Genomic DNA, 27,340 nt, shown 5'->3' with positions numbered 1-27,340 from the left:
AACACCTCCCATCTCTCTCTCTAGAGATCACATGGACACTTGGTGAGCAATAAGTGGGCCAATCAAAAAGTAAATCTCCATTGAGAAAAAAAAAACATTAGCACATGACTTGTGTATGTGAAATGGAGACAATGTCTTTAAAGCATATAGAAGGAATACTACATGAGCTATATCATAAACCCAAGAGGTGAAGTAATCATCATTTGTTCAGTGTCTGGCAAAACAGGGATATTCTACTCATCTAAACCCCATTCTCTGTACTCTCCTGTGATCCTCAATTATTTTTTGTTACAAACTTACTTCCATCTATGTTTCCCTGTAGACTAGAGAGTAGAGACCATGCCCAATCCAAAAAAAAAAAAAAAGAGAAAAAGAGAAAGAGAGAGAGAGAGAGAGAGAGAGAGAGAGAGAGAGAGAGGAAACAATTGATATTTGATTGAAGACTAAACGAGAATTAGCATTGGATGTTGATATTGGGAAGGATAAACCTGTCAAATGCAATGACAAGCTTGCTAATACATTTTTGTCAAACCTTTCTGGCAAATCATGTACTCGTTCCACCCATTTCCAGAAGTCACATCTCTGTTTTTAACTGCAGATAAATATAATAGTCAATAGGGTATTTCTACATTTTCTAATGAAATAAACAATTTGAAGTATTGAATCCTCACGTAAAACTCATCAATCTCAAGAAACTTACTAGAGATGATATAACAATCTCTATAAACCAACCTTAGGGCTGTACAACTTCTGAAGCATTAAGACTACTGCTTTTAACTTATTGTATCAAAAATCAAAAAAATTAGCTTCGCCTTCTCCAGTTTTAAAGTAATGGACAAATGCTAACCAACCAGGCTCAAAATGATCAATGTATGCTGTAATTAACAGATTGGATCATAACAATGCATTTCCCTTCAATAAATAAATTAAACTGAGAAAATGAGGATTCCAGTACTCAAGAAGAAATCTGCACACTCATCCATAGAATTTTTTCTGTAGGAATGATGATCTATGACATTAAACTAACCTACCAAAGCAAATTGAAAAGAAGAAAACAATTATGAAGGTAAATTCAGTCAGCAACTATAGGAAGAAGTATTAGCATGCTAGTGAAATCTCATCTAGTTAGAAAACTCGCAGATGAAAGCAAATCATTTTTGGTATAAAAGAAGAAATCTTATTGGGGATAGAGAGAAAGAGTTACAAAAATGGAGAATATGACATCCTCCTCAAGGCATCAAACAAAACAAAAGAAAAACACAAAAAATATGGACATCCTATGGGCTGTAGATAATTGCTTCTCACTTTAGGTGGAAATCCAAGATGTTCATCTCAGAATAACTTCCTTGTGTTTTAGCCCATAAACCTGTCAAAAAAAGTTCTATTCCCACAACTCATAGGACGCACGTCAATCATTAAATATCACGTTGCAATAAATAATGTGACTGCTTGGTAGCTGCCACAAGTTCCTCAGTAATAATCCACTGAGCAAGACTTTCACTGTAGGCTTACTCTTAACCGGTATTCTCATGGTCAGTGCCAATTGACACTATAAAGATAGATCAATTTCTCCACTTACAGCATTGAAGTTTACAGTTGAGATATGGCACCATTAGTCTGATTCATCATAATCTCCTAATTTTGATATTTCAGTGATACGGATTGCCTACAAGGCAGTCCCCTTGAGTTGGTTATTAAAGTTGGATCATCCTGATCATATATTCGCTTAATTGTACGCATCAATTCTTCACCCAGATACAAATTTTTGCTTCAGGAAACATACCCTAAACCAGTGATTCATCACATTGAAGTAAAAGGTTTTCAATTAATTTTACAACCTTCTGACCTCAATTAGACTGTGTGCTGGTGATTTTCTTAATCCAATTTCATTCATCTTGTTTCTTACATTTTCTACATCTTTCCACCTCCCTGATGCAGCATAAATTTTAGACACCAACACATAATTTCCAGTGTTATCTGGCTCAAGCTCAAAAAGCCACTTTGCAGCCACTTCTCCAAGTTCAACATTTTCATGTATTACACAAGCACCTAGAAGTGCCCCCCAAACAGCATGGTTAGGTCTAAATGGCATTGTTCGAATAAGATCATAAGCTTCATTTAGTCGACCAGCACGACCAAGAAGATCAACAATGCAAGTGTAGTGATCAGAACAAGGTGTTGCTCTATGGTTATCAAGCATGAACTTGAACAAATTCAGACCCTCATCCACTAAACCAGCATGGCTGCATGCATGTAACACAGACGTAAAGGTAACTTCATTTGGTTCCACTCCAGATTGAATCATTTGTCTGAAAAGCAAAATGGCACTTGCACCATCTCCATGCATTGCATAGCCAGCAACAATGACACTCCAAACAATGATATCCTTGAGTTGTTTGGGGATTCCATTGAAAATATTGTGAGCCAATTCTAAACTTCCACACTTTGAATATATATCAATAAGCCCAGTAGCAACTTCAATGCTTGAAAGGAAACCAGATTTTATAACGTAAGAATGGACATTCATTGCTTGATGCAAATCTCCAGTAATGGTGTATGATGGAAGAAAACTGTTTAAAGTAGCATCGTCTGCATCTATAGCTTCAAACTGCATTTGTTTGAAGAGTTCTATTGCTTCTCTGGCAAGATCATTGCGAACATAGCCAGATAGAAGTGCATTCCATTGTGAAGTTATGCTCTTTGAAGTTCTTGCAAATACTAGGAAGCCAAGGTCAATGCGCTTGCACTTTGCATACATGTCAATCAATGCAGTTTCTACAATAACCTCAGACTCAAGTTTCTGCCTTATTGCCCACCCATGAATGCTTTTTCCATCACTGAAATGATAAGAATTGCCACAAACTGAAAGGAGAGAGGCTATAGTCACTGAATTAGGCATTATATCTTCAAGCTGCATTAGCCGACAAAGTGCCAAGGCACTTCTTGCATCACCTTTCAAGATGTACCCATTGGTCATGGAAGTCCAAGTCACCACATCCTTCTCATTCATCGTATCAAAAACAAACCGAGCCTCATCCATACTATCACACTTAACATACATATCCACCAATGCGTTCATGACCACTATGCTGTTCCCTAAACCTTTATTTTCTACAAACATATGAACCCTTCTTCCAGCCTCCAATTCCTTCAAATAACCACAAGCAGGCAACACAGAAACCACAGTAGCATGATCTGGCTCCAACCCCGAGTCCACCATCCGATTGAAAACCTCCAAAGCCTTCCCAGCACACCCATTTTTAAAATACCCGCTTATCATTGCATTCCATGATACCACACTACGATCCCACATTGCATCAAAAACCATCTTTGCCGCCTTCCTCTCCCGCCAATTCATATACATAGCCAGCAAAGAGTTCTGCACAACCGTATCCATTTCAAACCCAACCCTCAAGGTTCGGCCATGAACCACCAAGCCCAATTTCCCCAACGACAAGTCGCCACAGGCTTTGATAACCAACGGGTAAGTATAGCCATCTGGGTGGCAATGACCAAACTCAAGCATCTGAACAAACAGCCTGAGCGCATCATAAGCCAACCCGTTGTGCAAATACATTCTAATCATGTTATTGTACAAAACCACGCTTCGGTCAGACATTTCATCGAACAGTCTGTGGGCATGATGAATATAGCCGCACAGAGCATACGCCATGGTCAAAATGGAGCGCAAGGAGCCAATGAGGAAGCCAGAAGTAATAATGCAGGCATGAATTTGCTTGGTGTTTGTAAGGGATTGAGTGGCTGCGCAGTGCTTCAACAGAGACTTGCATTGGTTTGGGGTTATGTTGAACCGGTGCTTCACTTTGAATAAAACCCGAGATAGCTCATTCATCAACTTCTTCTTATAGTGCTCCTGACTGATGAGCTTTTTCAGGAGTTTGACTCAGATTCTTTAATGGTTTGATTCTTAGAGGACAATAATATAAATACTCCATTTCAACTTCGACCTCTGCAAGAAAAAATAATAATTTTAAAAAAATCATATTAACATTTATTAATTACATTATATATATAATATAATTATCATGTATTAGTTTCTTATTTTTTAAAATAATATTTTATTTAATGTATAATATACTTATATAATAATTATTTATTTAAATTTGTTAGATAAAAAATATATTTTTTAATTTACTATGGAATACGTACTAAATATTAATATAGTAACATATAAATACTTATCTATTTATGTTTTTGAATAGAATCTGAATCTCGTACAATACAACCTATCCCTTTAATTAATGACCAAAACGTCATCCGTTAGATAGACTTACGGCTTCATAGGTTTCCATCTAACGGTCAGTGTTTTTCCACCTAGGTTTTCCTCATCCATAAACAAAGGGAGACGGTAATTCGCGTCCACTCTCCTTCTCCCGTCCGCGGCGGCACCTTTCTCTGCTACAAAGCCAAACCGAAGGTGAGTCACTCACAGTCACACACCCCTTTGTGCCTCTATGTTTCTTTGAGCCTTTTCAAATTCTTTTCCCTTCTTGTCATTTCTGATACGGGTGTTTATTATCATGAAAAACTAGCAATATTTGCTTCAGTTCACTTTCTTTTTTTCAGTGGGGTTGGTGGGGAGACTGACATTCTTTTGTATCCTTATCGTTTTCTCTCTATGTATTCAACTAGTTCTGGGTCTTGTTTTTGGATTCATACCCATATATTAGCTTGCCTCTGGTTATGAACTCATTTTTTTGTTAGATAATTTGCTTTAGAAACTAGCTGTGGATTCCTCACCCCAGAAGAACAGAAGAAAGAAAAAGAAAATTCATAATTATGGAGGAGGAACCATCAAGTGAAACTAAAGAATTGATGGAGTCTTATGTGGCCTTAGAAGATGATGGCGATGAATGTTGTGTTGTGGAGGATGTTGAAGCTCCAATGGTTTTGGATAATCATGAAAAGGAAGAGGATCATGTGAATTTTGAATTCTCTCAAAACTTAGCTGGTGGGGTTGTAGAGCCCATATTAGGCATGGAGTTTGACTCTGAAGAGGATGCTAGGAACTTCTATAATGCATATGCCAAGCAAACAGGGTTTAGTATTCGTGTTAATTCATATTACAGATCCAAGAAAGACAATTCGATCATATCTAGGGAATTTTGCTGTTCAAAAGAAGGATTTCGCCGGGAGAAACGAGGAAGAAATATGGATTTGAGTGATGGGGCAAAAAGGAGGCGTGCTAGACCCATTACGAGAGAAGGCTGCAAGGCACTGATGACTGTCAGGAGACAGGATGATGGAAAATGGTATGTCGCAAAATTAGAGAAAAATCATAGCCACGAGCTTGTGACTCCTGCAATGAGGCATTTTCTTCGCTCCCATAAGCAAGAATATGATCTGAAGAAAAATTCAAGTAGCTCTTTTAGTTCCTCCGTAATGGGGACAGCTCTTAATACTCCCTTGAACATTTTGACTGAAGAATGCAACAGTTCTGGCAAAATGATTTTTTCTGCAGAAAGTAATGCTAATTATGCTGGAAGAGGGCGCTTAAGCAATTTTGGTTTAGATGCCCAGGGTTTACTTGGATTCTTCAAGGTTATGCAAGCTAGTGACCCTGCATTTTATTACGCTGTACAGGTTGATGAAGAAGATCGGCTAAGTAGTGTTTTCTGGGTTGACACAAGGTCAAGAATTGCATATAATTGTTTTTCAGATGTTGTAGCCTTTGATACTACGTATCAAGTGAATCAATATAAAATGCCATTTGCACCTTTTACTGGGGTAAATCATCATAGACAGTCAGTGCTGTTTGGCTGTGCATTGCTCGCAGATGAAACTGAATCGACATTCATTTGGCTTTTCACAACTTGGCTTGAGGCAGTGTCTGGACGGCAACCAGGTTTAATCATAACCGATTATGATTCTGCCATTAGTAGAGCTGTAGAAAAGGTTTTTCCACAGTCAAGGCATCGATATTGCAAGTGGCACATCATGAGCAAAATGCCAAAGGAAATGGGCAACGTGTATAGTTCACTTCCTAAAACATTCCAAGTGGAATTTGATAGATGTGTTAATAAGAGTGAGACACCTGAAGAGTTCGAATGTGCTTGGCAGCTGCTTCTTGAGAAGTTCAATCTTAGAGGAAATGAATGGCTTCAATCACTTTATATTGATCGGAAGCTGTGGGTATCAACATATGTAAGAGACACTTTTTTTGCTGGCATGTATTCTACGCAGAGAAGTGCTAGTGTGAGCTCTCTTTTTGATGGCTATGTAACTGCAAGGACTACATTACAAGACTTTGCAGAGCAATATGAGAAGGCTTTGGATGATCGGTACGAGAAGGAAGCAAAAGCAGAATTTGAAACTTTCTACACAAGGCCAATCTTGAAGACACCTCTTCCCATGGAAAAGCAAGCATCGGAAGTTTACACTAGAAAATTGTTCTCTATATTTCAGGAAGAGATTTTTGAATCTATTGTGCTTGCTGTAAAATTAAGTGGAGATGATGGTGGAACAAGAACTTACGAGGTAGCAAGATTTGATGAAAAGCATAGAGTTTACTTTGTTGCTTTGAGTATTTCTGAACAAATAGCCAGTTGTAGTTGTAAAATGTTCGAGTTTGAAGGTATCTTGTGTAGACACGTGATTGCGATATACAAGATGACAAATGTTTTTGTGCTCCCAAAACATTATATTTTGAAGCGCTGGACTAAAAATGTGAAGGATGAGGCTATGCTGGATATGCAGCCCTGCATGAAGATGCAAGATAATTCTCAAAAAAGCAAAAACTCACAATACAATATTTTATATCAAGAAGCACTTAGATGTGCTGAGGAAGGGATGACATCTGACCATATTTTTAAGGTGGCATTAAGTGCCTTACAAGAGGCTAGGAATAAAATTATTGATGCAAAGAAAAATGCTATCAATCCCAGTGAACTAGAAACCATAGCATGTGCTAGCTATCAGGACGAAAACACAAAGGGTGCTAGTCAAGTAGACAGTTCGTCGGTGTTACTAACTTCTTCAGAAAATCAGAAAGCTAGCACAGGAGGATCTTCCGAAGAAGATAATATCTCCAAATATACTTCGGAGCAGTCATCAAATAGAGTTGGTATATGCACTAATTGTAATTGCCCTGACCATGAGAGTCATGATTGCTTGTGGTTGAAGGATTCTAGCCAAGACACTTCCATGGTGCAATTAGTTGGTTCCAGTGCTGATGACTTTATTTGAAGTCACACTGAGTGCTCCTTACATTTAAGGAGTCATTTTTTCTTCAGTAGAATAGCGGAAATCAAATTTTAACAATGGTAGACAACACTTTCTGAAATTGCAAATTTTTCCCCCTTTTGTTTGTTCCACATGTCAGCTTCTTTATATTCATGTTTTCTTTTTCTGAGAGAATTATTTCACGTTCTAATAAGAGAGAAAGAGATGAAAATATGAACTTTAATTTTCTGTTATGCTTAGCTTTCTCCAGTTCCATGAATTTTTCCAAGCTTTGAAAGTTTATGGTTTTTTAATTCTTGAGCTTGTCCTTTTTGTGCATCTGAGTGTCTGCATATCTCTAACAAAATCCTGAGAATTTTAGGCTAGTGCAACATAGTTCTGTGGTCTGATAGTTATTATTTTGCTTCTCTTGGATCTAATATGACTTATTGTTTGATTTTCTTTTCCTAATTCATACTCGTTTTTAACATACAAATTATCGTATGCTAGACTCTTTCACTCCTGTTATTCCTTTGCAAGATGAAGAAATTTAAAAGCTTAACCGACGCAGAATGGGGTAGCACTAAATTTTTATGAATAGTTCTACAATTTTATTTATTAATTATTTAAATATTTAATAATATTTTAAAAAAATTTCAGTTTTTTAATTATGTGATCCAATCAAACTTTTAAATATGATGTTTAAATAGATATGATATTTAAAAAACCTTAGGTAATGTCTAAATTTTTATTCTCGAAATACTTAATTGGACAAATCAATTTTATTTGTCCTACACCATTAACCAACACAGAGTCCTCGAGACATCATAATCTTGGAAAAATTCATCATTTAAAGCATTGACATATTTTGCAGGTATATTGTGTCGACATTGTAATATCTGCTCTACATGTCATTTCACAGTCGGTCTCTTTATCGGAAACTAATTGTTGTAATAGGAGTCAATACTGGCCAACTAATATTATGATGCAAATCGCAGGAAATCATTGGTTCAAATTTCAGTTAACATCAATGAATTGCAAGACCAAGTTACAGAATTGACTCACCGGGCTGACTAATCTAATCTCTGAAAACAAAACACAAGGAGCATTTGTTTACAGATCCTGAGGGAGCAAAAAAGCCTAAAGTGCCGACCTTTTACTAACAATGACAATATCTGAGACACCAAAAAACGTTCACCCAGCAACCAAAAATTTTCTTTCTTTTTATTTTGTTCTTTTGCAGAATAGGAAAACTTGATCTCTTGTGGCCTTTCATGTGATAATCTTCACAGCCTTCCTCTGTTTCTTCAAATCGGTTCTCGTCTCCATCTTCACGGGCAAGGGAGCGGAAAACACTAAACCACCATTTTGAACCTGAAACTCTCCCTTCATTTCACTTCTTCTACTGAGAGTGCTCAAGTTCCTCCAATGGCTTCTTTCTTCATCACTACTCTGTGGAGACCCTCCACCGCCTTTTTGAGGTTCTTCATCATTCTCACTCTCCTTAGCTAAAACTCCCATTACTTCCACTTCACTGCACTGATTCTCCAACATCTCTCCATGGTCATCACTCAAATCGCTACCGTTGATAGAATTGGTAGAATTATCATCTCCACTTGAGGCGTTGCAAAAAACCCTATACATGTTTTCATTCTCTGCAAAGCTCACACTTTTTTTCACTCCAGAGGGCCCTCCATGTCCTTTGACCGGTACCCTATTTCCATTTTTGGCAAGACCACTCTTTCCACTAATGGAAATCCTAGGGTTCTCTTCATCATCACTCATCACTTGGTGGAACCCTTCAATCTCTGCATCTTCTTCGCCATCCTCATTTCTAGAAACCCAAGAAAACCCACGAATCTTTTCTACTCTTCCCCTCAGTTTCTCGATTATTTCTCTTCTGCCCCCATCATAATTAGTCCCCAAAACCCTAGACTTGTTACCGCTGTTATCAACATATCTCACATTTTTAGCAGCTTTGTACAAAAGATGATGCCTTTTCGAGGCTAACCCATCAATGAACTCCAAAAACCTGATTAAATCTCTGCTGATGGATCTTTTCCCATCTCTGATCATTGGATCACCGCCCTGAAGACAAACTAACAAATTAAATAAAAAATAAAAAATAAAAAAAAACAGGTCTAGAAATTCGAAGATTAAGGCACCATTGTGTAACAAACCGGAATAGAGTCGAGCTTAAGAAGCAACTCCATGGCTTTTCGAGAGACAGCTTCAAAATCAAAATGGGTTTTATTGGAAACAGAAGATTTGAGGGAAGTGAAGCTGGATTTGACAACCGCAAGTTCTTTAAGCTGTCTAAGGGTTCTCGATCTCCGAACCAGAAACGCACGGAAATGGGTCTGAATAACACGAGCCGCCACGTCCCTGAGCGAGCACGGAGCTGCACAACGATCATCCGGGGAAATAGAAAAATGGTGGAGAGAGGACTCGAGAGCGTTTATCCGGTGAAGAAGAGAAGAGAGATCAAAAGGGTTTTGTTGTCGGGGCCAGCATTTATCTTCTTGTTGAAAAAATTGTTGTCTCCGCTGATGGAACCGCTGTTTTGGAGGATCGCTCATCTGGGTCCGTCGCGTGTCTGCGAGCGAAGAATGAGGATGGGGTTGATGAGGAGGGTGTTGTTGGAGGAGATAAGAGGCAAGGAGATGAAGAAGAGGGTCCAGTTGTGGTGTTGATGGGTGGTGAGGCTGAGAGTGATTGCAGCAGGGAGTGGAATTGCAGTTGCAGGAGCATGGGTTGGTGGTGGTGCAGGGCAGAGGATTGAGATGACAGTGGTGGTGGCGAGAAGCCATGGATGTGGTGTGAGGGAGAGATCTGAGGGGAATCAAGGGTTTTAGATGAAGAAAATAATGAATCAGTTTAAAAGGCGTAAATATGAAATCTGGAGGAGATGATTGATTATTGATTATATTCTTTTTATGTTGTGATCCAAAATACAATTGGCTTGAGCCAATGGTATGCCACTGTATATGATGTCCTTACATATAATTAGTATATATTTGTGTTAACAATCCGATCCAGAATAGACTGTTTAGAATTCTATAAGTATTTGATTGGGTGTTTTGTTTAGAACCCAAAAAAGAAAATTTGATTTTGGTAAAATCCTCTTTTATCATATATATACATATATATATATCTTTAATGAGAGTGCTAAGGGTGGCTCCATGACTTGTTTGGACCAAACCATTATTATATCCTTTGTGGGAAAAATATTTTGTGACTTTTATCTTTTTGTAATGATTATTGGGAGATTCAAGTTGTAATTTTAAAGAAGAATAAGAAATAATTTAAATAACAATATTATCAAAAGTTTTTAAAAGTGATTTCAGTAAACTAAATTAGATATTATAATAATTTTTAAAAATTTTACTTTTTTTTTTAAGATAAGTGTCAAAATATATAGTATGTACGATCAACGTTTATAAAAAAAAAATTTATTTTTGGTAATGTATCTATAGTTTTTTTAAAGTGTTATATCTAATTTTAAAAAAAATTTCACCCATCATTTTTTTTATTTTTCCACATATAAATACTTACTTTCAATAAATTTTAGATAATTTTTTTATTGTTAAATTTGAATACAAAAGAAGAATCTTATTCTCTTCTCATAAGCCTCAATTTAGTTATAAGTATATTTTTTATTTGTAAATTAATTCTTTAAAAGAGATTAGAAATTTTTTGAGAGTTTTTATGTTAAGAATGCATCAGTTTTTTTATTGTAATAGATTTCTTGTAGGCTTGTTACTCTTGTGTGTGTGTGTGTGTGTGTGTGTGTGTGTACATATGTATATATTCAAGATATACAGTTTTTTTTTTCTCAAAATTGTTTAAAAGTTGAAAAATAATATATTGCAGAGGAATCTACATTTGTATTCCTTCCATTGGAATTCATTTCTTGCATGATTTATTACAGAAGCAAATTGATTGTATTATCATGTAAGAAGATTTGAAAAATGCATATATATAACAAGAAAAATAAAATTATCAAATTGAAATTTGGATTTCAGAAGGAGGAATCTGGAATAATTAGGTGCTTTGAAGGCATCGAATTGATTCGATAAGACGAATCTCTTACAGAAACGAACGACAACTAAGATCGAAGGAACGAAAATTAAGAGATTAAAGGAGTCCGATAATTTCCGAGCTCATTTACTTCAATCCGCCCGGTAAAGCTTGAGGAGAGAAAAACAGAGGAGGAATGGAAGTGAAGAATTACCAAATTTTTGCATGTTGAAGTCAGGAAGGAGCTTAGGATTCATCTGGCAGGTAATTTTTCCTGTAATCTCCAACTCTTGATTTCGTAGAAGATTATGTGATTGAAATCCCTTTCAAAAATTATCAGTTGCAAATTCCCAAAGAACTGATTTAATGTCAAACAAGTTTTTAGAGAAGATGGTCAATATACATTTTAAGTTTATGAAAAAAGCCTGTAAATAAACTAATTATTTTTTTAATGTTATATGTTAAATATAAAAATAATAGTTAACTACGATATAATTAAATTTTAAGATTATAATCCATACGTAATACATTATAATATCCAACCTATTGTTAGTACCTGTGGTGAAAGAAAATTAATCTAAGCTGAAATTTCCAAATTTAGTTTTACGTATATGATATGTAGATCATAAGTGAGAATTGGAAAAGGAAAGAAACGTACCTAATAATTTAAGAAAAGAAGTCATAAAAGGAAAGTAATTTAAACAGGGAACCAAATTTTCTTAATTTGGATAATTACGTTTTAATGATATGAGAGGAAACTATAAAAGAAAGTTCAACCAAAAAGGAAAGTAAAAATTAATCACGTCATTATGGATAAGTAGATTAACAGAGTAGGAAAATTTAAGTGATGAATATCCTTTTGTTGTGAGGACTGGATGCAGAAAAGGAAACAAAATATCCATCAAAGAAAAGGAAAATAAATTTATTTCCAATAAACTCCCATAGATTGACAGTATAAATACTCTTGGTATGCTAGCACTCCATACTCATCATTATTAGCTAGCAATCAGATTTCATCCAACTTGCTTGTGTGATTTGAAGCCAAAAAGACTATGGAATTAGAAGGTGTGGTGCACAGGACTGTGGAGGTGAACGACATAAAGTTGCACATAGCAGAGAAAGGAGAAGGTCCTCTGATTTTGTTGCTCCATGGTTTTCCAGAGCTTTGGTACTCATGGCGACATCAGATTCTAGACTTATCCTCTCTTGGTTACCATGTTGTTGCTCCTGATCTTCGTGGTTATGGCGACAGCGAAGCTCCCACCTCCATCTCTGCCTATTCTTGTGTTAACGTAGTTGGTGATATTGTAGGTTTAATTAATGTTTTAGGTGCAGAAGAGGCATTTGTGGTGGCGCATGATTGGGGTGCAATAGTTGCATGGTATCTTTGTTTGTTTAGGCCTGAAAGAGTGAAGGCCTTTGTGTGCTTAAGCGTACCCTTTATGCCGAGGAATCCACACATGAAGCCTGTTGAAGCCATGAGAGCTCAATTTGGAGATGACTACTATATTTGTAGATTTCAAGTATTATATCTCCTGTTACTATTTTAAACATGGTCAATCATGATTAAGTAATTAATTATACGTATCAATGATTAATATTACATTCACCATTATTAACTAAAATACGTATGTCAGGAACTTGGAAAGATTGAAAAACAGATAGTTCGCGCTGGAACAAGACAAGTGTTGGAAAAAATTTTGACAGGTCGAAATCCAGGACCTCCTATTTTACCTAAAAAGAATCCTTTCGACATACATCCTGGCGTTCCAATTTGCTTACTTCCCTGGTTGACAGAAGAGGATCTTAGCTATTATGTTACTAAATTCGAGCAAAAAAGTTTCACTGGAGGATTGAACTACTATCGAGCTATGGATTTGTAAGTTTTTTTATATTCTTTTTTAAAGTCTTTAGAACACAAATTATTTTTCATTCACAAACCCAAGTGATCCATTACGTTGAAACCTATTTGGATGTTTCTTTACTGGGTGCAGAAATTGGGAGCTAACATCGCCTTGGAATCAAACACAAGTTAAAGTACCAGTAAAATTCATCGTGGGAGATCTTGACTCAGTTTATACCACTCCTGTAATAAAAGAGTATATAGATAATGGTGGTTTCAAAAAAGATGTTCCATTACTTGAGGAAGTCATGGTTATGGAAGGAGTAGGTCATTTCATCATGGAAGAGAAACCAAAAGAAATAACCACTCAAATTCATCAGTTCATCGCCAAGTTCCAAGTCATGACAACTTAAATTATCTCCTCAAACTTTTTTTAATCTTTCTTTTTTTTCCTCAGAAATCTAAGTAGCTAATTAGGATTTCTTTTTTCCAATTCTTATCAACTTTTATATTTAAATGTAATAAATTGCCAATTATTTTTTTTAATCGATGCAATTTTTCGTATATGATAAAAAGAAATATGATAAATCATAGTTGCATCTACGCACCAAGTATTTGATGTAACTATTAACCAACAAATAAATTTCTTTTTAACTTATCTGTTTCTTTTCTTTAAATATTAATTTTTTTAAATTTATCTCGTGTATATTATATTTCATTTATATGTTTAGAAAATATAATATCATGTGGTAATATAAAATGTATCTATAATTTTATAAATCACGTTATTTTCAAATTACATTTATCAAATAATTTAAGATTATCATAAACATTCTTTAAATTTATACAACATTAATAAACAAATAACATTAATTCGACCAACTTTATTATATTCTATATATTAATTATACAAATAACACTAACTCGAATAAATTTATTATATGTTATAATTATATATTATATATAATTTGTTAACAACAAGCTCTGAAAATATGTAATCTTTTTTATTATTATGATATAAACATGAACTTTTGTCACTATTACAGATATATAAGCATCTAAACCTTACAAGTACAGTACATATACAAAATCTTCTTTGCAATGATACAAAATTTTATATCAATATATTAAAAATTAAACTGTGATAGTATTTTCGTCTAATTAATTAATTGTCACCGAATATAAATAACTAATTTTAATTATTTATAATATATGATTATTGAAGATGAATCAGATAATAAATTTATAGTTCTATTTTTATTATTGGCCTTGTTATAGTTTAAATTTTCTTATTTTTTAATAATTTAATACTATGCTATTTAAATTTTTTATTTACATAAAATTATAATTTTCTTAGATATATCTATGTATACACGGAATAGGTGGAAACTCAAGATTAATTTACACGTGACTACTCCTTAAGTTTAGCAGCATTAACCAATAAGAAGCTTACAGGTGGACGATGGGGAGCAAATGGCATGTGGACCAATCAGTTTTCGACAACTTGACGGTGGCTCTAACTTGTTAGTGTCATTTGAAATTTTTTTAATAAATAAAAAAGAAAACACATGATTTCTCCATCTTGTCGCTTTCCCCAAAAAATCTCTCTGCTTGTACCGAAGACCATACCCCCATCAGAATCAATCAAACAGCTTTACATCTCCTGATTCACTTGTTTCGTCCCATATCAACCAATGAGTGGCCATCGAAGCTACCTACAGCGTATTCTACCTCTCACCGAGTGTAGTAATAATATTACTATTCTTAATTAATAATGCTCTCGAATCGATATTTATCATTCTCATTTTCGTGAACTTTTATTGTTTATTAGATGTGGAAGCTCCGTAAGAACAGATAACGAATTCGAGAAGTCAAGAGAGTGAGATTGCAAATATCACTACTAAGTCTCTCTATCTCCCGGAAGGTTTGATCTAGACAGGTTGTGTTCTGTTTTTGCTTGTTTGGAAGGGAGAAAATGGCTACTTCGCGATTCTGCGCGACGTCGAGTGGAGCAGAGACGTTTCTGCATTCTAGTTCCTTTTCGAGATTGATCGATTGCGGTTACAGGAGTAGCAAATCTAGGTTGCTGTTCGTGAGGACCGCAAGGTTGCCGCCATTGAGGAGGACATTTCTGGTGAAGTGTGTCTCGAGTGAGCCGAAGCAGAAGCTGAAGGATTCGGTAACTGAACAAGGAGGTACGGTTTTCTGCGTTCTATCATTCTCTTCGTATTTCTCTTATTGCTCTTCTGTCGTTTTAAATATAAATGTGATGCTCGCTGGAGTTTGAGATCTAGTTATTTTTTTTAACTTTTTTTTCTCTGTAGTTAATTGCATGAACGCTTGTATTTTGTATTTAACTTAGATCATTGGTGTTGCCTTTCTCTTGTTGTCTTCAAATATCGTGGGATAGAATGAATGTGGCGTTTCAGTTATGCACATTTTCTGTTTTTTATGGTCATTGTCGGTGGATTGCATGAATAGGTTCCAAGTATGCTGTTGGTATTTGTTATCTGACAATTTGCTTTTGCATGCTTAGCTCATACTGTGGAAAGAGCACTAAAATAAAATTACAAGAGACAATTGAATATAGATAATAGGTTGTAACTTTTTTAATCACCTTAAACTTATAATCGATATCAGAGGTAAGGAAATATAATATTGCACATAATAGCAGCCCTGTGCATGGTATTCACATTTAAATCGTCGCGTGACTTTCATAATGACTCGACAGATTAGAATATAAATGGTAGATTATATAATTTTCTACTAATTTAAGCTTTTGCTTAATTGATGTTACTCAATTATTTCATAACAGTCAGGTTTAACTAACTAAAGGATGCTTGCTTAACTGGTTAGTTGAATGATTAGTACGTCATCTTTTTTATAAGACATTATGAGTTTGAGTCGAACTATATTTTTATATGTATTATTATTTGAATATTATTTATATTATATTTTGATATATTTATATATTGTTTACTTAATGGATGTATGAATTACTCAAAATTAAAGTACAGTTATTGTGTTATTTGATTCAAAGGAAGAAGAATCTAGTATCACGGCTTTCTCATAGTCAACATTTGGTACGTTACAACAGCAATAATTTGGATGTTGCCTTGTGAGGATTGGAGGATGATAAGGACAATCATTTTGTTGGATTAGGATGTGAAATATAACAGGATTTTTTCCTCTCCCTCTTTGATTTTCAATTTGTAAAGAATCACACAAACTCATGCATCTATGCATGCAACAAACTCAAGGTGAAAGATACACATACACTCACACACACAGAACTGATAGATATTTGATGAAATTTTTTTATGACATCATAGATTAGTTAATCTTCAATACAGGTGAAACTCTGACTTATTGAAGAAAAATAATCCATAATATATATATTTTTTTAATTTTGTGTATTTAACACCAAACACCATTTACTGTCTGGTTTTGCAAGATGTTCATTTTTTTTTCCTTGTATAAATATTTGATTGCTTTTATAAGATTTTCAATCCCAATTAATTTGCATCTGCATATCTTGATGTAGAAGCTCCTAGCAATCTGAGCCCTTTTGCACCAGATGCCACATCCATAGCCTCCAGTATCAAATACCATTCAGAGTTCACCCCATTGTTTTCCCCAGAGAAATTTGAACTGCCAAAGGCTTTCTTTGCGACTGCACAAAGTGTTCGTGATACTCTCATCATTAACTGGAATGCTACATATGATTTCTATGATAAATTGAATATGAAGCAGGCATACTATTTGTCCATGGAGTTTTTACAGGTCTGCATGAATTTCTACATGTGACACTTCATTATTTGAAGAATTCATTTTCTGATATCATTTCATCATGGTGTGCCGTTGTAGGGTAGGGCCCTGTTGAATGCAGTTGGAAATTTAGGGCTCACTGGTGCTTATGCTGAGGCTTTGAAAAAGCTAGGACATAATTTAGAAGCCATAGCTTGCCAGGTGAGATTGCTTAACAAAAATATCTGGTAACTGACTTCTATGCAGGAGTCCTTGTTTTGCCGTCTGTAATCTGCTTTTGAATACTATTCTGTTAGTAAAAATGTCGTGCTCTCAGAGAAGAAAAGTGTTTAAGCTTAGACTCTGAGGTAAGATAATTACTGCAGAGAATAAAAATAAGAATGCCGCAGAATTAAACTTTCAGATATGCTTTTAGTTTATTATACTGTGATTAGCTTTGTTTTGGACCACTGTTTTCAATTTTGTGGAAGGATACATCAAGTAATTCAAACTTTTTGAAGCATATTAATGTCATTATCATTCTAGTGCTTCCCAAAAACTCCTTTGTTCCCTTTTCCCCAATATAAATCTTGTTTGAGAAGAACTGGTAATCAATCCTTCATTTTCCTCGCCCTTATGCAAACCGGTTGTGTTCATTTCAATGTTTTGGCAGTTGCCTCAAATATTGTGATCATATATATGAACTTTTGAAATTGTTTGCATCATGAATTAGTCTCAGGTCATTCTTTTTCTTTGTTTGCTCTGTATTGTGCATATGGGTGGAATGCATATATGCGTCTGAATTGTTCCAGCTGCTAAGTTTTTTGGTTGGCTATTAATAGGAGCCTGATGCTGCTCTTGGAAATGGTGGTCTTGGCCGACTTGCCTCTTGTTTCTTGGATTCTTTGGCGACCTTAAATTATCCAGCATGGGGTTATGGACTTAGATACAGATATGGCTTATTCAAACAGCGAATAACTAAAGAAGGGCAGGAGGAAGTTGCAGAAGATTGGCTTGAGGTTATTTTTTTGTTTCTTCAATATGTTTGACTTAGACTTGTCTATTGTATTTCTGTAGGCATATATCAAGTTTGTTACTGCTGACATTTTAGTGTTTTTCATAGTCCTCCCTGTTGACTTTTATATTTCTTCTTGTAGATGAGCAACCCATGGGAAATAGTGAGAAATAATGTCTCATACCCTGTAAAGTTTTATGGTAAGGTTGTTTCAGGATCAGATGGTAAAAGACACTGGATTGGAGGAGAAGATATACAGGCTGTTGCCTATGATGTTCCAATACCGGGATATAATACTAAAACTACTATCAACCTGCGACTTTGGTCAACTAAGGCAACTTCAGAAGATTTTGATTTAAAGGATTTTAATGCTGGAGAGCACACAAAGTCTGCAGGGGCCTTATTTAATGCTGAAAAGGTTTGGAATTGTTAGTTTTTACATTCATTAGACTCAAACTTAGCTCCTAAAAATTAATCAGGTAGCCACCAATGCACATCTGGTTGAAATTTTATCAATGAAGATATTTCTTGGATTTGATATTTCACGATGTCGAGACAGCTTCCTTTGCTGAATTCCTTAACTTCACCACTTCCTTGGAGGGGGTTGGGTGACAGAAAGTACATTGTTGGTTGGGGACAAGTTGAACAGATTCATATTTCCAGGTTAAAATGACACCAAACAGAATGACAATTTTTTTTGGGGCCTCCTGGAGAGGGGCTTTGTTTACAGATGTCTTGATATTATGGTGGCTGGCTGTGTTTCTGAAAAACCCTTAACCTTCTAAGGAGTATGTCCTCCAAACTCATAATGTCTGTTTTGATTTTAGATCTGCTATGTACTCTACCCTGGGGATGAGTCACTTGAGGGCAAGGTCCTGCGTTTGAAGCAACAATACACCTTATGCTCAGCTTCTCTCCAAGATATCATTGCACGTTTTGAAAGAAGATCTGGAGCTAATATTAGATGGGAAGAATTCCCTGAGAAGGTTGCAGTGCAAATGAATGATACTCACCCTACTCTCTGCATCCCCGAGCTTATGAGAATTTTGATAGATGTAAAGGGCTTAAGTTGGAAAGATGCCTGGAATATCACTCAGAGGTATTCCCTGCCATGGTTGATTTTCTTAAATAATACCTTGACCTAATTATCCAAAAATTTTAAGTTGATTGTAAATGGTCCAATTGATCATTTATATTCTAACGCGCTCCCTTTGAGTGTAAGCCAACGAGCTGAAAGCATGGATTAATTTTTAGTGGAAACATGACAACCAGGATAAGAAACACTAGACCCTTAACTTTAATACCATCTTAAACAATAAACTGAACTGATTTTCTCAAAGACTTAAGTTAATAGGAATGATCCAATTATTTGTACTCTAATAGATTTTATTTTTCTATTTTAACACACATATATTCTCACAGTTTCTTGTTGGTGTTGTTTTTTTTTTCTTTTTTCCCCAAGGAATAAAAAATGTACTCTATGGTTTGAGCTGTTAGGATGATGAAGAGACCTGAGATCTAACAACTGGACTGTCTTCTTTTCCCCCATTTCTTATCCATTCCTTGGCTAAAAAGCCAGAAGCTTCCACTGATTCTTGAATGATTTAGTGAATATAGAATTATTAGTGCTTCATATTCTTTGATACCTTTTCTATTAACTTGGGGTTTTAGTTAACATTCATGACGCTCTGTATTTACCGTTTGCGTTTAGTATGACATACCTTGCCTGCTGCTGGCTTATGCAAGTTTTTGATAACTGCAGTTAATTGACCAAGCTTATGTTTCTCTTCCACTTCTTTCCTTACATGTTTGCTTGTGTGCACCTTAATTTATGTGGTTATGTGGACCTGACTGTGTTTATGTGGATGGGTATTCCTGTAAACTTGTTACTATACTTTTACATGTATTTATATTTATATGTTTCTGTGTACTAACCCAATTCTAGCGACTTGATTTCCTCACATTTTGCCATCTTTCTCCTAGAACTGTGGCATACACAAACCATACTGTTCTGCCAGAGGCATTGGAGAAATGGAGTTTAGAACTAATGCAGAAACTGCTACCACGACACATGGAGATCATAGAAATGATTGATGAAGAGGTAATTTGCGAATTGATGAATCCTTCTTTCTTTTGGACTTGTCTGTATTAGTTGTAAATCTAATTTCTGTGTCCACATGTTTACAGTTTATTCAAACCATTGTTTCTGAGTATGGCATAGCGGATTCTGACTTGCTGGAGAAAAAGCTAAAGGAGATGAGAATCTTAGAAAATGTTGATTTGCCTGCCGCCTTTGCAGATTTGATTGTAAAACCTAAAGAAAGTACTGTTGCTGTCCCCAATGAGGAGCCTGATAATTCTGAAGAATCAAAAGAGGAGGTCAATCTAGTGAGTGAAGAAAACAAACTTGAAAATGGAGGCACTCAGGAAGAGGAGCAGGAACCAGAAACCAAACCGGAACCGGAACCAATTCCAGTACCAGAACCACCAAAATTGGTCCGAATGGCTAACCTGTGTGTTGTAGGTGGTCATGCTGTAAATGGAGTTGCCGAGATACATAGTGAGATAGTAAAGAATGAAGTATTTAATGAATTCTTTCAGGTGAGTATATTATAGACTTATTAATTTATTTTATGTAGTAACGTGGAATTTCTATGTCAAGAAAATGTTTACTGTATTTAATTTTTGTGCTATAACACGGCAGTTGTGGCCCAAGAAGTTTCAGAATAAGACAAACGGTGTCACGCCAAGGAGATGGATCCGTTTTTGCAATCCAGATTTAAGTAAAATTATAACTGATTGGATAGGAACAGAAGATTGGGTCTTAAACACTGAAATGCTGTCTGAACTTAAAAAGGTAACCAATGATATCTGACTTTCCTAAAATCTTCTTGTTCAGTGTATCTGAATCGTTCTATTCATAGATATTCAGAGACATAGACTCCTGTGTGCTCACACATGCATATGATATTTGTGACTTAATCACACGGGAAGTTAAGAAACGTAAAAATCAATATTTGGATATGGCTTGACCAGGACATTTGTGTGGAAATATGTTTCTGACCTGCCTAGTTTTTCACTTGAAATACTAGGCATGTCTGTTGGAGGATTGAAGGACAACCAGCTTAAGTAATGGTTCCTTGGATTCCTCATCTGATTTCCTGCATCTTGGAAACCTAGAAGTCAACAAAAGCCTGATTTTCGGACTGTTTCAAGTAACTTATCTTTTATTTGAGAGTAATATAGTGGATGTTCTGCTCTAAAACAAAATAATCAAAGCTCCTGCTGTCTAAAGTTGGAATTGTCATTTTTAAATTTTCTAAGCCTATTTTCTATATGTTTGTTGTCTGTAAATGACTGACTGCAAATATTTTTTTTCTGCTTTATTTTTTAATAATCAAGATTACACTATTATTTCTGCACACCTTAATCAGATTTGTGTATCCGTTTTTAGTATGCAGACAACAAGGATCTCCAGAACCAGTGGAGAGCGGCAAAAAGGAGCAACAAAATGAAGGTCGCATCATTTCTGAAAAAAAAAACAGGGTATTCTGTGAGCCCTGATGCAATGTTCGACATCCAGGTTAGTTCTTTTATACTTTACTGCTGTTTCAGTGAAAAGGTGACTAGAAATACAATCTTTTACCATTAGATGGCAGTAAATGAGTTTTTTTTTTTCCTGCTAATGAGACAGAAAGAAGAAGTTAATAGTGAAATTTAATGGGCAACCTGTAGTCCAATGCTGAAGTTGCAGCAAGTTGAATTGAAATGGTTAATGTTTAAGATGAATCATGGATGGGTTAGGTCTCCTTTGTACTGGATTCTTAGTCACAAATAAAAGTTAATTAGTCTACTTCCAGTTTAAGTGTCGCTACCTATAAATAACCTGCTTCATGCTGGAATGAGCAACTGCAGGTGAAGCGCATCCATGAATACAAGCGACAACTTCTGAATATCTTGGGAATTGTTTACCGCTACAAAGTGATGAAAGAAATGACTGCTGAGGAAAGGAAAGAAAAGTTTGTTCCGCGTGTTTGTATATTTGGGGGAAAAGCATTTGCTACCTACGTGCAAGCAAAGAGAATTGTCAAATTCATTACAGATGTTGGGGCTACAGTTAATCATGATCCTGAAATAGGTGATTTACTTAAGGTATGGTTTTGGTGCTAAATGAGTAATGAAATCTTTAGAGTCTTCTACTGAAGGAGGGAGGCAAAAAAAATTGAGAGAAGGACTTGCCACTTATTTTCTTAATTGTTATGAACTATTGTTTGATTAGTTATGTTGTTCTGAATTTTTTGTAATGGTGTTCCAGTAACTTTTGCATACATAAAGTCTCCTTCCAAATCCAGTTAATTGGTCAGGCCTGTCACCTAAGGTTTATTATCACATGTTTGCATTTTGTTGACCAACAAGACTGTGTTCTCAATGTCTTTCTGTTATTAGAATTTTACTGAAATTAAATTATAAAGGACCCGATATGAGCAGTTCTTGTATTTCTTTAGTTGAAGATAGTTTAATAATTTTTGTTTTTGTTCAGGTTGTTTTTGTCCCTGATTATAATGTCAGTGTTGCTGAATTGCTTATACCAGCAAGTGAACTCTCACAGCATATCAGGTATTCTAATTTTAGAAATGGTTATGGCTACATTGTTTCCAAATAGTTTCTTTTGAATAGGAAGTGCTAAGGAAGATCAGAACCAGAAAAGTGCTTAGGCTACTGTTCACGTTTGCAGCAGAATATTCGTGTCTTGAACTTGTCTGAGCCAGATGTCAAACCTGCTTGGCCTGAAAGTTGAGCAGCAATTTTGCATCTGATCTATGGTGTTACTGTTATTTCCTGGTCCGCAGCTAAGTAGCTACGTGGGTGTTTACTGAATAATTTTTTTTTTTGAAATAAAAGTATGAAGTTGTATTGAGGTGAAGGTGCCAAGGGGGCACCGCCAATCTACAAAAAATTTAAAGATTGTTAAACAATTGACTATAGAAATGAGATCATCAAAGCATTCGATGTCATGTTTTAAAATAGTGGATCCGAAATAATAGAATCACTTGTCAGTGATGATTCTGAAGTCGACTTTTTTTTTTCTTCGAAAGTACAATTGTTTCTTTTCTTCCAAATGACCCAAAATATAGTGAGAGCGACAAATCTAAAAGTTTTCTTATGACAGCTCAATCCTTCCCATGCAAGTAGCTCATCCAAAATTGATTTATATTTGACCCAAGAAAGGCCCATAAGGAGGTTGTGAGAGACCGAACATTCTAGGAGTAGGTGATTACACGTTTCATAGCTATTTTTGTAGAGAAAGTATCTATTGACAATTGTAAAGCTTTTTTTCATTAAATTATCTAACGTAAGAATGCGGCCATTTGCTGCTTCCCATGCAAAAAAAGAAATTCTTGGAGTGGCACCCGATTTTCAAATAATATTAGGTAGAAATTTTGTTTGTTCTTGTAGATTATTGCCAACCAAAGTCTTGTACAGGGATTTAACTAAGAAATTACCAGATTTGGTGTGTTGTCAGATAAGTTTGTCATTGCTGTCACTTAGGTGGATGTGAAACAGAGTTTGAAGCAAATGTTCATATTCCTCAATTTCCCAATCTTGCAAGTTTCTAGACGCATCACATGTCATTGATTCTGTTCAACAACATCTTTTACTAAAATGTTTTTGTATCTAACAATCGCATATATCATTGAAAATCTTGATTGGAATGCTTCTCTGTCATGCCAAATATCTTTCTATAAATGAATTTTAGTGCCATTGTCGATGTTCCACCTAGAATTATGACGAACAGGGTTGTTTAGATTCTAAATACCTCTCCATAAGCTAGAGTCATAACTGTTGTTTTTTATTTTAGAGTTATCATTGCAGTCACCATTGAACCATTTACTCATAATGATTGATTTCCAAAAGCCGTTGTTGTCATTCCAAATCTCCATATCCATTTTTCAACTAGAGTTTTATTTAGTTTGTCAATTGATCTCAGACCCAGTTGATCTTCTTTGAATGGTTTCTTGATTTCTTTTCAATTTACAAGATGAAGGTTTTTGTTATTGTTGTCACCATCACCCCAAAAGAAATTGCATTGTATGGCCTCTAGTTTGTTGGCAACAGTACTCGGAATATTAAGTAGAGATAAAAGGTAGATGGGAAGATTTGAGAGTGTGCTTTTGATTAGTGTAAGTCTGTCTCCCTTGGATAAGAGCCTCCTCTTCCAGTTTGTAAGACGATTATGAAACATGTCATTATCAGATCCCAACAGCTTTTATCTTTGAATTTAGCACCAAGATAAGTAATGAGGAGATGAGATAATTTGCAGCCTAACAAACGGCAACTATGTCTCCTGAGGAGATGCCCAAAACTGCTAACTCAAATTTGTGTAGGTTTACTTTCAGTTCTGATACTGTTTGGAAGCAGAGTAAGACACATCATAAGAAAATTAAGGAGTAAATATCAGGTTGACAGAAAATGAGTGTGTTATCAGCAAAAAATGGATAGGTAATCTCCATTTGGTTCTCTTGTTGGCCAACAGTGATACCTTTTAATAGTTGCAATTCTTTAATCTTTTCTAATAATTTATTTAAACCTTCCATAACGATGATGAAAAAGAGAGGAGAAAGGGGATCACCTTGTCTCAAGCCTTTGGAAGCAGTGAAAAAATTTGATGGACTGCCATTAACCATGACAGCAAAACTAGATGTAGAAATGTATATTCTACAAGGTTAGTATACATACCAGAGTAGTGGCAATTGTAGTAAATAATAGGAAAACGATAAGGCTAGTTATCGAATTACCTCAAGTCAAAGAGAAAAGAACGTAGAATAAGTAACAACTCTTAGATCGATTTTGATTCAAATTTCAATTCTATGAAATAAGAATTGGTATATAAAGTAAATGTATTGTTGTGATTCTGAGATAATTTGATGTTCAATTCAAGTTGGGTATTTTTTGATTCCTTCATTAACAAATGAGAATATAGATCTACTCTATTGGAATTAAAGATATAAGTAGAGTTACTTCTATGTCAAGTATGTAAACTAAGACTAAAATTGTACACAAAATAATTAAGACTTTGGAATAAAATGAGCATATAATAGATGTAAATCAAATGTTAGACTAGAATCATTACCCCTTCTTTTCCTCTTTCTTGTCCCAAGCCTTCTAGTTGCTAATGTAGAGGGACAGACTGTCTATTTATTTTGGCGTTTCTGTACACTTCATATTTTTTTGTAGCTAAACTGAACTCGGTCTCCCCTCTTTCGTGTACCAGGCCGTCTATCTGCTAACATAGAGGGAGGGACCTTCTATTATTTTGGCATTTCTCTAGCATTCAGGACGGTACTTTTTTTTTACTTAAAGAAAAAGGATCATCCTGAAGGCTAAAGAAATGCCAAAATAAATACAGTCCCTCCCTCTATGTTACAAATAGAAGGCCTGGTACAGGAAAGAGGGGAGACCGGGCATAGCTAAACTGAATTCAAGCTCCCCAGCTCCTCCTTTCTCTGTTCTCTTTTCTTCCTAAGCATGGGACTCTGGTCAATGCTCCGTTAGTTAGTCCTTTATGTGCGTTATTTTTATAGCGAGTGTATGGACTTCCTTTGAAGTTCTAGGTAGCCCAAACTCACTAGTTAGATCTGAAGATTTAAGCCCCTTTATCTGCAAGAGCTCAGCTCAGTTTGAAGCTAAAATATAGTTTTTAATCCTGCGTTCTCCTTGCTCAGGCTGAGCTCTGGATTTCCGGTTGAATTTTCACTGCATGCCTTGGAAGCAACGTAAAGCTTCTTATGTAAATGGTTCAGATGTTTATATTGAGATTATCTTTGTCTATATTGGTTGAATCAAACTCTTCTTGAAACTTATGTTAAGCTGCAAGCTGGCTATGCATGCATGATTAAAAAATAGAATCAGTACAAATCCATGGATATCATTAGTGATTATGTCAGAACTCAGAAATAGACCTGACCTCATCTACCTTCTTCTATGCTCACTCTCCTTTATTTCATCTGAGCAGTACTGCTGGAATGGAGGCCAGCGGAACCAGCAACATGAAGTTTGCAATGAATGGTTGCATATTAATAGGGACTTTGGATGGTGCCAATGTTGAAATACGTGAAGAGGTTGGAGAAGAGAACTTCTTCCTCTTTGGTGCTAAAGCTAACGAGATTGCAGGGCTCAGGAAAGAAAGAGCTGAGGGAAAGGTATGCCAACATAGATGTGGTTTCCTTCTCTGGCAATTTCAATAATTCTTATAGAATATTTATGCTGCATTACACCATCATAACGAAGTCCATTTTAGCAGAAGTTAGAGTTAGTGTTAAAGTATATACGGGGATGATGAACATTGCATTTTGGATTGTTTGACATGTCCTAATTATTGGCACTCAAAAATTTCTCTCTAACCTACCTGGTCTTCCATGTAGTTTGTTCCGGATCCTTGTTTTGAAGAAGTAAAGGAATTTGTCAGAAGTGGTGTATTTGGCCCATATGACTATAATGAACTGATCGGCTCATTGGAAGGAAATGAAGGTTTTGGGCGTGCAGATTATTTCCTCGTTGGCAAGGATTTCCCAAGTTATATAGAATGCCAAGAGAAGGTTGATGAGGCATATCGGGATCAAGAGGTAAGTGATATGCATGCATTTTATGTCTATGCCCTCTGCATGATTACACGTTTGCTCACAGACACGCACACGTATGTATGTGTGTGTATATGTCTATCATTTCTGATTTTATATTGGCAGTTCTCCGACTCTTTCTATGTTTCTTAAATAACTGTTTTTTGGCAGAAATGGACAAGAATGTCAATCTTGAATACAGCGGGTTCACCGAAGTTCAGCAGTGACAGAACCATTCATGAATATGCTAGGGACATATGGAAAATTAAACCTGTTGAATTGCCATGATAGTGGAGATCTCCCACCGAGGCCTTTTGTGCTGCAGCCACCATGTTTTCCATCATATGTTTAATAAAATAATAAAAAAAAAAAATACAATTTCAAATGGGATAAATGTAGTATCAATAATCCGTTTTAAGAAAATTGTAAAATCAATAACATTTTATGTAATAATATGAAAATGAAAAATAAGGGGTTTTTACTTTTACCCAAAAACTAAAATAAAATATAAAGTCATTTTCATTGATTTATGCCATTGCTTGCTATTATTATGATTATTGTCGTTGTTTGCTTTTAAATTAATTTCCGATCTCTAGCACAAGTACAGTCATAAAGACACTCTTAAGACTTTGCCGCCAATGTTAATAAGTGTTTTCAGTTTTCAATCATATTAAGCAAAAAGTTTGCCTTTTAGAAAATATTTGTGGAACATGAATGGATTGGTAAATAATTCTGTTCATATTTTTGTTTCATGAATTCATGGTGGATTTATAAGAATGAAATATAGAAATATGGCATTCTCATAATTTGTTAACTAAAGATGATAATATGGGTGGTAATTTTACTTTTACAAATTTATGATAAAATATTATTTTACAATGGTTAATATATGATATATAATTAGGATCTTGGTTA

General features: G+C 35.3%; 4 protein-coding genes and 1 pseudogene across 11 annotated transcripts; 3 read left to right on the top strand and 2 right to left on the bottom strand.

The window, feature by feature from the left end:
• Positions 1 to 170: 170 nt before the first annotated feature.
• LOC148269130 (pentatricopeptide repeat-containing protein At5g39350-like) lies at positions 171 to 4,032 on the bottom strand. Its single transcript, XM_088217008.1, has one exon. It carries the CDS (start codon positions 3,851 to 3,853, stop codon positions 1,832 to 1,834), a length of 2,022 nt encoding a protein of 673 aa, XP_088073134.1. The 5' UTR covers positions 3,854 to 4,032; the 3' UTR covers positions 171 to 1,831.
• Positions 4,033 to 4,300: 268 nt separating this feature from the next.
• On the top strand, positions 4,301 to 7,426 carry LOC110820226 (protein FAR1-RELATED SEQUENCE 5 pseudogene; annotated as a pseudogene). Of its 3 annotated transcripts, none has more exons than XR_015818164.1 (2): positions 4,301 to 4,438; positions 4,588 to 7,426. The product of XR_015818164.1 is annotated as a protein FAR1-RELATED SEQUENCE 5 pseudogene, transcript variant X1 (transcript). The 3 variants fall into 3 exon arrangements; XR_015818166.1 differs by having other exon boundaries at positions 4,331 to 4,438; positions 4,740 to 7,426; XR_015818165.1 differs by having other exon boundaries at positions 4,357 to 4,438; positions 4,726 to 7,426.
• Positions 7,427 to 8,138: 712 nt separating this feature from the next.
• LOC110820292 (calmodulin-binding protein-like protein) lies at positions 8,139 to 10,131 on the bottom strand. The gene is made up of 2 exons (XM_022049736.2): positions 9,363 to 10,131; positions 8,139 to 9,270 (listed from the first exon to the last, which is right to left on the bottom strand). The coding sequence occupies exons 1-2, from the start codon at positions 9,990 to 9,992 to the stop codon at positions 8,455 to 8,457; spliced, it is 1,446 nt and encodes a 481-aa protein (XP_021905428.1). The 5' UTR covers positions 9,993 to 10,131; the 3' UTR covers positions 8,139 to 8,454.
• Positions 10,132 to 11,472: 1,341 nt separating this feature from the next.
• On the top strand, positions 11,473 to 13,701 carry LOC110820256 (epoxide hydrolase 3-like). 2 transcript variants are annotated; one of them, XM_088217007.1, is made up of 3 exons: positions 11,778 to 12,725; positions 12,840 to 13,081; positions 13,197 to 13,701. In XM_088217007.1, exons 1-3 carry the CDS (start codon positions 12,255 to 12,257, stop codon positions 13,456 to 13,458), a joined length of 975 nt encoding a protein of 324 aa, XP_088073133.1. In that variant the 5' UTR covers positions 11,778 to 12,254; the 3' UTR covers positions 13,459 to 13,701. The 2 variants fall into 2 exon arrangements, with proteins under 2 accessions (XP_021905375.1, XP_088073133.1); XM_022049683.2 differs by lacking the exon at positions 13,197 to 13,701 and having other exon boundaries at positions 11,473 to 12,725; positions 12,840 to 13,085.
• A 918-nt stretch (positions 13,702 to 14,619) lies between these two features.
• On the top strand, positions 14,620 to 26,960 carry LOC110820116 (Glycosyl transferase, family 35). 4 transcript variants are annotated; one of them, XM_022049512.2, is made up of 16 exons: positions 14,620 to 14,767; positions 14,877 to 15,240; positions 16,593 to 16,828; positions 16,913 to 17,014; positions 17,635 to 17,811; positions 17,950 to 18,225; positions 18,635 to 18,906; positions 19,791 to 19,908; positions 19,995 to 20,408; positions 20,512 to 20,664; positions 21,262 to 21,390; positions 21,723 to 21,959; positions 22,348 to 22,424; positions 25,822 to 26,008; positions 26,231 to 26,431; positions 26,597 to 26,960. In XM_022049512.2, exons 2-16 carry the CDS (start codon positions 15,021 to 15,023, stop codon positions 26,711 to 26,713), a joined length of 2,916 nt encoding a protein of 971 aa, XP_021905204.1. In that variant the 5' UTR covers positions 14,620 to 14,767; positions 14,877 to 15,020; the 3' UTR covers positions 26,714 to 26,960. The 4 variants fall into 4 exon arrangements, with proteins under 4 accessions (XP_021905204.1, XP_021905201.1, XP_021905202.1 ...); XM_022049509.2 differs by having other exon boundaries at positions 16,590 to 16,828; XM_022049510.2 differs by having other exon boundaries at positions 14,640 to 14,791; positions 16,590 to 16,828.
• The last annotated feature ends 380 nt before the right edge of the window (positions 26,961 to 27,340 follow it).

The sequence above is a fragment of the Carica papaya genome, chromosome 1, assembly GCF_054855325.1.
Source record: "Carica papaya isolate Zhongbai chromosome 1, ASM5485532v1, whole genome shotgun sequence".
NCBI classification, from domain to species: Eukaryota; Viridiplantae; Streptophyta; class Magnoliopsida; order Brassicales; family Caricaceae; genus Carica; species Carica papaya.
The sequence above is the reverse complement of the archived record's forward strand: the minus strand, read 5'-3'. Positions and strand labels throughout refer to the sequence as shown.